The following is an 11,002-nucleotide window of genomic DNA, read 5'->3' as shown; positions in this document are numbered from 1 at the left end:
TCTTCCCGAGGAAAAAATGGGAAAACAAGAATCCCCAACCAGAAAAAAGGAAGAAAAGTGAATGATGCAATTTCTTTTAAAGTTAATTTTGGCCATCATTCAAAATTTCAACACCGAAAATAAAGATAAAAAAGGTCCAGTAATTTTTGTACATAATAGAAGAATAATTTTGGACCTCTGACTTTTGGAAAATTTTGAGCTATTTAAGTAATTTCAGCAAAGTGGCACTGCTGTATAATACAGGCCATCTGTTGTAAATTGCAAGTAATTCCAATTCACTGATACTTTTGTCTGTGCTTTTCTCGTCATAAACATTCAGTGATTAAAATTGAATCATGTTTTTGATATTGGTAACGACTTGCTGAAGCTCAACCTATATGTTTTTACTAGGATTTATATTTGTAAATTTTGCCATTTGATTGAATATTGTCATATATTGATTTGCAGATTCAGAAACTGCAGGCATGCGAGGACAGTCAGAAACAGTATCGTCTTTTTTTCTTAGTGATTCCTTCTGCTTCACTAACATTGAACAATGAAACATTAAATATTTTTTGCTGGTTTGATGTTCAGAGAAATGGGGATTGGCATGGGACGCTGCTCATGTAAATTTCTCCGTTTAGTAGTTGTGAGCTGCAAACCCAGAATTTCAAAAATAAATGTCAGACTTCGAGTCAAAATTGGAAAATGTGAGGATTTATTTGGATTGCCATTGCTCAGTTTCTGATAATCATCATTCATGTCTTGACACCATTTTTCCTGGTGACAATCGTGATTCATCGCTAATATATTGATGTTTGAACTGTTTCTTGTTAAAATCTCGTGTACTTACCTTATATGCCGAAGTGACGGAAAAATAGTTTTCTCCTCTTTTCAACTGCTGTGACGAGTGTGGCAATAGCGCAGATATGCCGTTCTTTCTTAGTCTTGGAATTTTTGTTTGGATGGAAAGGAAAGTAAAATAACTAATGAAATGAAAGATACATAGGAGAGGAAGCAAACATCCTGCAGTAGAAGGAACATAATTGTCAATGATCGCATTCGAGAGGTAAGGACTCTTTAACTTTCGAATTTTGTGCGAGTCAGATTGATGTCTTGTCTTTTCTTGTTTATCAATTTATCTGCTAATTAAATCCACTTGGAAAAGAAATAAAGAATTACTACGTCATCTTCCTCTGCTTCCAATTAGCTGCACACAAGCAAAGGTCTAACTATCTACAACATTAGCGAAGTTTGCAATTCATGCCTTCTGTTTTGTTTGGATTTGGGGTTTTTGTTTTCTTTGGTTTAACTAGTACTCTCTGATCTTAAACTGTATAGCGTTTTATGCCAAGATGCCACAAAAGTAGGTGTTTTTGATGTGTAATCGAACGGGATCATTGTCATTAGATTTAGCTCCGCATAAAAAGAAATCTTCAAATAACATTTCATTAGACATATTCAATTTTTTTACGCTCAAGTCAAATTTAACACTATATAAGAGGGTTTTGTCCCCCAGAAAGAGAAAAGAGGGTTCATTCGACTTCCTTGGATAACAAATGACCGAAGAAACCTGACCAAAAATCATCCTTTTAATTCCACTTTCATGGTTGCCTATGAGAGTGACCTATTAGCTCCAGATTATGAAAGATGCATGATTTGCCCTCTTCAAAAAATGTGTTAGTATCTGGTGTTGCATGCTCCATACGAATGATGCAAACTCATTTCTCTAAACAATGCATGTACACAATCAGAGACGAATCCAAAGTTTGAACTTGACGGGTGTAACCTTAAAGGTTCGTATGATTGAACCAATTGTACATTTGAAACTATGGCGTTGGGTTCATATGTATATCTATGCTCTGTGTCTGAACAAATCCAAGGTCCACCCGCCTCTATTCACAATCTCTACCCAACAAGACCAATTTCAGTAGAAAGCAGTATTTGGCAGAATCATTGAACTTCACAATTGATTATCTCCATTCAGTTCTCTCTGTCATATAACAATTCAAATATCTATTAAAAGAGAGTAGAGAAGGACAAGCTGAGAAGCCATTGGGATACTCATCCTAACCTCTATGTATATACTCTAGCATGTCAATTAACGGTCACTTAAGAAGGTTCACTAATTATTTGGGTGTCCGATAGTATTAAGATAAAGATCAAGAAAATTAGACTGACGAAATAGGAGGACAAAAGTGACATATATGTCAAGCAATAATATAGCAAACAGTACCTTAATTGATCTAATGAGATGCAAAACCGCCAACAGAAAAGGACATCTCTAGCTCAGAGCTTCAACTATAAAGAATATGGGAGGCTGGATTTCCAGCACACTGAAACATGAAGTTCAATGTTGAAAGCTGCAGATTTTATCCAGCCAATTCACTCCAACCTCCCAAACATGCCTAATACATGAAATGACACTTCTAATGTCCGTCTTAAATGGCCGAATTCTACAACTATAGATGTGTATTTGAAGCCAGCAACTACTATCTGTAATATGAAGAAAAAGCAAATCCATATCCTTGTTTCTCCATTTGTTTATTTTCTATTGGAATCTGATACCATCTAACTCGGACACAAGAACAGCACGAGACTATATCAGCTCATAAAGTCATATCAACCAAGGAAAGCAGAGATATGCATATGTCCCAAATCTTGGGAAATGGAGATACATTAGATGTCTATAAAAATTAGATCTTTATTGATAAGAAGGCAAAATGAGTAGCCAAAACTAATCCCATTTTGGAGCTTTAGTTTTCTGGACCCAAAATTGCCAATATGCAAAACATAACCAGTTCCAAGACAACATAAATGAGGAGGATTGTGTTCGGTCATTAACGAACAACATTAAAGAAATCAAAGTATGATTGATGCAGCTGACGTCAACTAATTTGGGATCGAGCATAGTTAAATTAGTAGAGTTTTGACATCAAATAACCAAATAATCCAGCTCTTATTCCTAATTCCTACAACTCCTAATCTTACTTTGCCATATGATAATACCTTTGTATGCAAATTGGAATACACCTGGTAGCTAAACAAAACAATTAAAACACAACTGCCTACACTGTCTTGAGAAGTAAATACATTCAACATTCATAAAAAACCCATAAATCTTCTTATCGGAGGATTTGCAAACGGAACAAAAGACTCGATTTTTTTTTCAGGGTACAGAAAATAAAACGCTTAATAAAATCAGATGAGTTTGAAAGGAAGAGGCCAAGGGGTAGACCTGGGGACCTCAACTTTATCCTTGATCCGTTCAATCTTCTTCTCCTTTTTGGGTCTCGAATTCCCATATGAATCTTTGAATCTCTTCCCTTTTTTCGTCCTTTTGTCTCCTCGTCCGCACAGAATCGGACCTCCCATTGCCGCTGATGTGGCAGCTGGAGATGATGAATATGCCATTCGTTGCTCCGTAGCTATCGTCAGCATTCTCCGCGCTGCTGCGCTGCACCACTGTGTCATCGCCATCTCCGTTTTCTTAAACCCTAGAGCTCAACTGCAATTGCCTCTATACAAAGAAATGAAAAAGGGGGAGAAAATAGAAAAGTTTAATTAAAGGTTTTATCTTTTGATTATCTTATTCCAAAGAGCACCAAATTTTTATGAGGCTTTTCTTTTTGTTTGATTTTTGAAGTAATGGATAAGGTAATAATTGAGAGTATGTATGAGTTCATTTATTTGGGGTTAACTATTTAAATTTCAATAATATTTTTTTAGCAAAATATTAATCCTGTGTTTAATAGCCAAAAAATATTTTCCTAGAATTTTATTCCCACAAAGATGAGAAAAATAATCTTCCTCATTTTTGTATGAAGTATTTCTTTCACATTATTTCAACTATTAACTTATAGATTGTTTGGATGGTTGTCACACATCATTTCATAATGTATTGTGTTGTATTGTATTATACTATATCGTTTGATAAATATAATATTTGGATAGATTGTATCGTTTGCTGTTGTTTCATGATATCACGCACCGGCAATATGAAGAATAAACTTGCAATATTATAAAGAAAATTATGATACTTTAATTTATGATATAAAAAGGTAGGGTAATGATAAAATAAAATAATTTAATAATAGTGAAGGGTGAGATGAGAGAAAAAGACAAGATAACGACGCAACAACACCAAATCGGTCATTACATAAAGAGGCACATTTCATCGTTATGTAACGACAGATTTAACGATACAATACAATAAAATTTAAGTAACAACTAAAACAAATATTGTATTTAAAGAAACAATACAATACAATAGGTAACAACATCCAAACAAGCTGTTAATATAACTGTTACAAAAAACATTCAATTTCCAATACTTCAAAAATTACATTACTACAACAACAACAACAACAACAACAACAACAACAACAATACACCCAGTATTATCTCACACCGTTGAGTCTGGGAGGGTAGTGTGTACGCATAGATTAGGAAAGCATAAGCACCACATTAATAAAAATATAGACAAGAAGGAACAGTACCAAAAAGCCATATAAAAGCAAAATAAAAACACAAGATTGTAAGGTGATCAACAACGAAAGAAAACAATGGTTAGTCATAAAAACCTACTACCGATAGAAAGTGTCAATCATACTGTTATGAACACTCTAGACTTCAAAAATTACATTAAGAAAGTGAATTTTTTTGAATCTTGTGGTATTAAAGGTGGCATGTGAATGTTAGAATTGAAGAGATATTAAATATAAAAAGATATTCTTTTTAAAACAATTTTTTTTAAAAAGAAAAAGGTAAGATACGTAAATTTAAACAGAGGAAATATCAATTTTCAATGCATGTTTTTCAAAAACAAATTTCACTCGATTAAATACCAAAGTATCTTTTAGAAAATATTATTTTCTAAAAATATTTTTTCTTGAAAAATGACTCGTGACATACCAATCATGGGTGGCTCTAAATTGAAACCAAATTCACTACATCTGTTTGTTCGTAAAATATACAAATCAAACCAGGGCAAATTACATAGAGTCTATTTTCCCCCGATTTTATTGGTTTTTCGGATTCTTTTTTCTCCCCTTTTCTTCTCACACAAAATACAAAGAAAAGAAAATTACGTGTTGTACACTAAAATTTTCTTGAAACTGGTACTAGTGCATATCAGAATGTTCCTTTCAAGTACTAATGCAAGAGTATTGAAAATTTTACGAAATTCATCTTATCTCACTTGAAAAATATATTATTCGGTAATAATAAGCTTAGATATAAAAAATAAATAAGAACTACGGTTAATGCGGTGATCAAAAGGCAAGTAGAGTGAGAGAACAAATTACTCCATGCTTTATAAGAGAGTCTACGTCAGCCAACAGTTTCTAAGATTACTCCTAATTTTTTTATAGATTATATAATAAGTTAAACATAATTCAGATATTTGACTGAAAAGAGAAATGATTAATACAAAAAAGGTAAATAGACAGAACGAAATTATATCACAATTAACCCCTCAAAGAATACTTTTTCCCAGAGAAAGCCTGAAACTTGGGTTCTTCTTTCTTTTCAGGTTCCTCTTTCACGGGTTCCTGCATATGGAAAGGAGCATTAAGAGAGTGAGATACAGTAGCAACCGAGGTATAAACAGTCGAATTTGTATTAGCATGGAAAAGGAAAAGAGAGAAGAAATAAAGATTATGAATATTAGCATGTATAGAGATATAAAACCTTTTGTTTTTCAGGAGCGCGATTTACATTTGAGCCAAATACAAGCTTCCCCTGTGACTGACGACTAGAAGTTTGAGAGCTTGCAGCAGCACCAGCAGAAGCAGACTTCCCACTACCATTAGTAACATTGGTTCGCTTGTTTGAGGATCCAGAAGCGGACAAAGGTGGAGGTTGCTGTTTTAATGGTTTTCCATCTAAACGTCTCGCTTCACCAGTAAAAGGGTTGAATTTTGGCTCTTCTGGTTCAGCTGCAGCCTCTTGACCTGCATGAGCGAAAAATCATTAAGCTACAAGAACAAAGATCAGACATAGCAAGGTCTACAGTAATCTACAGGATAGCAATTACAGTTGAAAAGCTAACTCCTAGAACTGCAGCATACTGGCCAAATAACAATTGGCCAAACAATATCACCAGACTCCCCAACATGGAAGTATCATAAAGTCATCGCACTCCCAAGAGCACCAAGCTCCCTTTTGTTAACCACATAGATGTACAGATAAAATGAACTTAAAACTGTAGAAAGGCAATCGCAATAGCCATGGAACTCTGGTCATATTAAGAATTTGTTGTTGGTCTCTACAACCATGGTAGATATTGCCTCCGTCTCAACTAGCTGCTGTTATTTGAATAGTATAAGATAAAATAGTTTGAATAGGTGTCAGGAGTTGATTAACAGTATTTCTAGAAGAACAATTAAATATGTCTGAAATATGGAGTTCTCCGTTGATAGGTATTACAGCATGATCAACTAATATAAGCAATAATATGTGGTCCTTCTTGAAGATGAAGGAGAACATTAATTTCAGTAAATTTGTCTTGGAGGGAGAAGTATCAAATAATTTTTAGTTCAAGTGCAAAGGTTGAGGAACTTGTGATTTAGGTCACAGGTCAAGCCCTGCGCCATGCGAACTAAGCCTGGTATTTAAGTGGAGAAGGGTAAAGATGCGGGCCCATATCCCCGAATTTCAAAGGCTGTGGTTGGCCCTATTGACCCTAGACGGATTTCTCGGTCAAAAAAAAAAAAAAAGCATTGAAGAATATGCACCTTCTGCTGGAGCCTTGCTTGGATGAGAAGGAACCACTCTTTCAGGTTCTTTATAATCAAGAGGGGGAGCAAAGTCTACTTCGCAGTCTGTCTCAATGATACTTATTCCATTAGAAGGTTTTGTCTCCACAATGTCTATGTAATACTTTTTATTGTTGTAAGCCACCATAATACTATCTCCTGTCGTTAAGCAGGAAAAGTTTCTGAGTGTCATCTCCAAGCTGCATCAGTGAGGAAAGAACTCAAACGTCAAAGCATCCATTAGTATGTGGTCTGGATATTTTGTAAATGAGAGTAAACTAATAAGCAACTGAACAAACAAACTTTGGTTATACCAGTTAGCAGATGTAATTCTCCTTAGACTAAAAAATTTATAACTGAAAATAAATTATACTTGCCAATTATTTCACCTAACTATGCCTAGTATTCAAGCAGGAAATATACAAATACTAGAGCAATTAGAATAAAGGGCAAGACTCTATGGATTAGGACTTGCGGAAGTCAAATCTGTGCATATTCATAAATGTAACAGAGACAAAGTTAATTATTATTCATGTTTTATCCCTCTATAAAATATCATTTCAATTCCACATTTACTCGTAGAAGGAGATATGTCAACCATTACCACTATCATTATCTCAATTTAAAAGAACGACGAAAAAGCTAATGCGGAAAGTATTTGAACAATAAGAACTCCTTGCTTAGATCTTTATGCTTCTTCCCTAGGCCCTTTCTCTCTACTTAGCTACATGTCAGACATACTTATTTCAATCCTGGACAACAAAATGTTTCCCTTTTGCCGACGACACTCCTTTGGTGCTTCTAGCTCTACAAGGAAGCATTTACCTCATAAACAAATAAACAATCTCACAAAAAGTTAATCCAGCAACAAAGAGGTGAAATTGCTCTATGTTCTTATACATCCATGTACTGAAGCAATATCACTTCAAAGTTGACTCAGCTTTTTTAACTGGTTAAGAGAAATGACTAGTGCACCAACATTAGACTTTCAATCTCTAATGTTCATATGGTGAGTAGTTACCGATGTACACCAACAATAAAGTGTCAATCCCATTGAATTAGTTTCGTGATCTCTCCTAAATGATTTAGCTCAAAATTGTCCTTAAGTTCCACTTAACTCAGGAACATGGATTTGGTCTATTTTTACCACACCCCACTCTCCTATTTTTAAGAACATTATCTCCTATTCGCTTGTTTCATAATTTGATACATTTTCATATTTTATTATTACTAAAATGGAATTGAACCGCAGAAAAGTAACAAAAGTCCAGTAAACTCACATGGCCTTTGGGTTCGAAATATCCAAAAAATCCTTTGTGTGCGGTTGCAACTTGACATATTTCCCCTTAGGAAGTGTTACATTTTTCACTGTAACAATATCTCCTTCTTGTAGGAATAAATTTTGCATCATCTACAAGGCCCATACCTTAATGAGTTTACGCGCAACAGTTAAGCTGAACTGAAGAAAATAAGATTACACAGAAGTAACTCGTACCCAGTATGGCATATATATCATGCCCTCTTCTGCAATGAACTCCAAAACTCCACAGTGAGAAACCCGCTCTGCGGCAGCGTTTTGAAGCTCAAACAACATTGGGTAATCAATGTGAAGTGATGCTGCAAAATTTACGTTCAATGTTATATACAGGTGAAGAAAAGGACAAGCTGCCAACTGTTAAAGGTGCAAAATCTAAATAACTGATAATGCCAAGATACAGAACAAACTGACCTAGACGATCAAGAGCAGAGGGAGGCATTATAACTGGAAAAAAAAGAAGCAATATAAGACTCAGAGATCGAATCACCTATCACAGATGTTTTTTTAAGAAAAAAAGGTATAGGCATTACTTACTTTTGTCTCCATTTTCTAACTGTGGCTGCAAAGTGTGAAACAAACGGAATCAGAATTGAAGCAAAAGTAACAGAAAATAAATACGAAAACAATTTGAAAAGGCGACACATGAGACAAACATCTGAAGTACATATATATGTATATAGGTATAAAAAAAGACCTCTTTCGACGTACAACTACAGCAAAAAGAACTGCTAGATAGTTAAATCCAACCCCCTCCTTCCCCTTATCACAAAAAAATTCTACCCCCTTCTCCTTACAACAAGGATAAACCCAGTGAAATCCCACATGTGGGGTCTGGGAAACGTAGTATGTATGCAGTACTTACCCCTACCTTGAGAAAGTAGGGAGGCTATCCCCTTCTCTTTAACAACAAAAAATGTAAATGACACAACCTTGGGAGATAAGATGTAATGAGACTATTGTGAGAATGACAATCTGATGGAAGTCAAAGGAACAAGAAGGATTTTGTGAAACCTTCACAGACAATTAGCACAATAGATTAGAGTAGTAAAGGAATTCAAAAACCTTCCAACCTTATCAATGAATGATGCAGGATAACACCTGTACGTCTGTTCAAATGATCTTCCATGATATCCATATCCATCAAAAAACTGCAGATCACAAACCAAAAAATACAACAATGACAAAGGAAGATAACACAAACAACGTAGACGTCAATAAAGACAATCACAGATTTGTGAAGGTTACAAAACAGAATTAAATAACATCAAAAAAAGAACCACTGCCATCAACAAAGAAGATGCTCCTCTGAAGGTAGAAGCACTGAATGATCGGCTTTGTTTAGAGAAGCTTATGGAAAACAAAGTTGGTTTAGCCAATTCCAATTAAAAGATGTACCCTCTCAATAGTATGCTTCTCTAAACAAAATCCTGCGCTGTTGCAGATGTACAAACTTGTCCCTTAATGGTACTCAACCTATTTAAGTACTGCAATGGCCACTGGCCAATTTTCCTCCTCCTTTCTCGAAATTTCGCAAAAGGAGGAAACGTGCCCCTATTGATGCACATTCTATTCATAAGTTTCGTGCTCCCAAAACAAACAGTCAGATTTTCAGCTCTTACTAAATTAAGAAACCCCAAGTAATATAGCTTCAGTCAGAATCCAATTCCATCTTTTATTCAAGAGAAAAATATTATTAAATGCTATTCTGAAAACAGCCTAGCTTCTTGCAAAAGTGCAAAGTAATGCTGCACAAAGGTGGGGCTTATGGGTTTGGAATTCTAATCCTTTTAAGCTACTGGGTTCAACAATAACAACAACAACAACCCCCACAAGTAGGGTCTAGGAAGGCTAGTGTGTACGTAGACCTTACCCCTACCCGGGGAATAGAGAGATTGTTTCCAATAGATCCTCAGCTCAAGAATACGAAAAAATACAAGGTTTGAACAAAAGTTACTGGGTTAGGCCAAATCGGTAGCCGCCACTGTGGCTCCGCCCCCGATGCTGCATACAATAAACTCAATATGGTCTAGCCCTTTTTATTCTTAAAACAATGGCAACTAAGTTATAATTTAAAAAAAAATAGTACAACCACGGGTGTATATAAAGAAGCGGAGGAGAACAGAAAATTTACCATGATTGCTATCTCCGAATCACCTGAACTCAACTGTCTCAGCTAACCTATAAAATAACGGTAAACAAAAAAGAAATATTACAAAAATATATAGTCTTTTCAAAACAATGGCTGATCATTGGATGACTCAGCAATCAGGATATGTTTTTTATAATTAGTACTAGTAATTCAGATTTTTTCCAGAAAATTCAGAACACAGTCACAAGTTCGAGCCTTTATCACATGACAAGCAAATAAGAAAAGATATTAACTCGAAAAAACTACAGAGAACGGTGATATCAGAGTAGAAGGTTTCTACAAGCAAAGGAAGCAAATATAGCATTAATCCAATTCACCAAAATTTATGTGTTTACACTTACGGATCAAAAAAAAAAAAAAAAAGAAAGAAAAGGGCTAAGGCTTGTTGTCAATTTAAGAAGCAAACAGAACAGGAAAAATTATGAGGGGAAAAGAGAAACATACAATTTGATTCCTTCAGAGAGAGAAAGTGAGGAGTTCGTGCAGAAAGAGATGCAAGTACTTATATGGGTCTATTTGTCTGTTGTTCAGCCGGTCCGGTAAAGAAATTTGGGCTTGGGCCAATCTCCGGCCCATGAAATAAATTTGATTCATAGCTATACTCCTACTCGGAAAAGGAAATTGCATCCGCGTGTTTATAAAAATCCGAAAAATCAAACCAAACCAAACCGACCAACAAAATCAATACTTTTTGGTTTGGTTTGGTTTGGTTTTGAATTTTAAAAATCGATCAAATTTGGTTTGGTTTTGGTTTTAATCAGAAAAAAACCGGAAAAAACCCCGAACCAAACTGACTAT

The 11,002-nt window shown here is 35.1% G+C and overlaps 3 protein-coding genes across 3 annotated transcripts in view; 1 reads left to right on the top strand and 2 right to left on the bottom strand.

Moving 5' to 3' along the window:
* LOC109222062 (NADH dehydrogenase [ubiquinone] 1 beta subcomplex subunit 9-like) overlaps positions 1 to 818 on the top strand; it is a 4,474-nt gene extending 3,656 nt beyond the window's left edge. The window contains exon 6 of the mRNA XM_019387161.1: positions 448 to 818. The gene's annotated coding sequence lies outside the window, so the exon portion shown is untranslated. The remainder of the gene's footprint in view (positions 1 to 447) is intronic.
* On the bottom strand, positions 2,857 to 3,610 carry LOC109239734 (30S ribosomal protein S31, mitochondrial). Its single transcript, XM_019406320.1, has one exon. It carries the CDS (start codon positions 3,457 to 3,459, stop codon positions 3,181 to 3,183), a length of 279 nt encoding a protein of 92 aa, XP_019261865.1. The 5' UTR covers positions 3,460 to 3,610; the 3' UTR covers positions 2,857 to 3,180.
* Positions 5,270 to 10,691, bottom strand: LOC109221289 (ubiquitin fusion degradation protein 1 homolog). Its single transcript, XM_019386012.1, has 10 exons — positions 10,649 to 10,691; positions 10,187 to 10,233; positions 9,126 to 9,203; positions 8,590 to 8,614; positions 8,467 to 8,499; positions 8,233 to 8,354; positions 8,018 to 8,148; positions 6,717 to 6,937; positions 5,671 to 5,933; positions 5,270 to 5,531 (listed from the first exon to the last, which is right to left on the bottom strand). The coding sequence occupies exons 2-10, from the start codon at positions 10,187 to 10,189 to the stop codon at positions 5,448 to 5,450; spliced, it is 960 nt and encodes a 319-aa protein (XP_019241557.1). The 5' UTR covers positions 10,190 to 10,233; positions 10,649 to 10,691; the 3' UTR covers positions 5,270 to 5,447.

This window comes from Nicotiana attenuata, chromosome 1, assembly GCF_001879085.1.
Source record: "Nicotiana attenuata strain UT chromosome 1, NIATTr2, whole genome shotgun sequence".
NCBI classification, from domain to species: Eukaryota; Viridiplantae; Streptophyta; class Magnoliopsida; order Solanales; family Solanaceae; genus Nicotiana; species Nicotiana attenuata.
This window is presented reverse-complemented; position numbering and strand designations above follow the sequence as displayed.

Excerpts from the sequence above, each read along its gene's own strand:
- LOC109239734 (XM_019406320.1), bottom strand. The coding sequence starts at position 3,459 with ATGGCGATGACACAGTGGTGCAGCGCAGCAGCGCGGAGAATGCTGACG.
- LOC109221289 (XM_019386012.1), bottom strand. Across the intron at positions 8,615-9,125 it reads CTGCATCATTCATTGATAAG|CCACAGTTAGAAAATGGAGA; the intron begins GTTGGAAGGTTT and ends CACACTTTGCAG. Across the intron at positions 8,149-8,232 it reads TGATATATATGCCATACTGG|ATGATGCAAAATTTATTCCT; the intron begins GTACGAGTTACT and ends TGGGCCTTGTAG.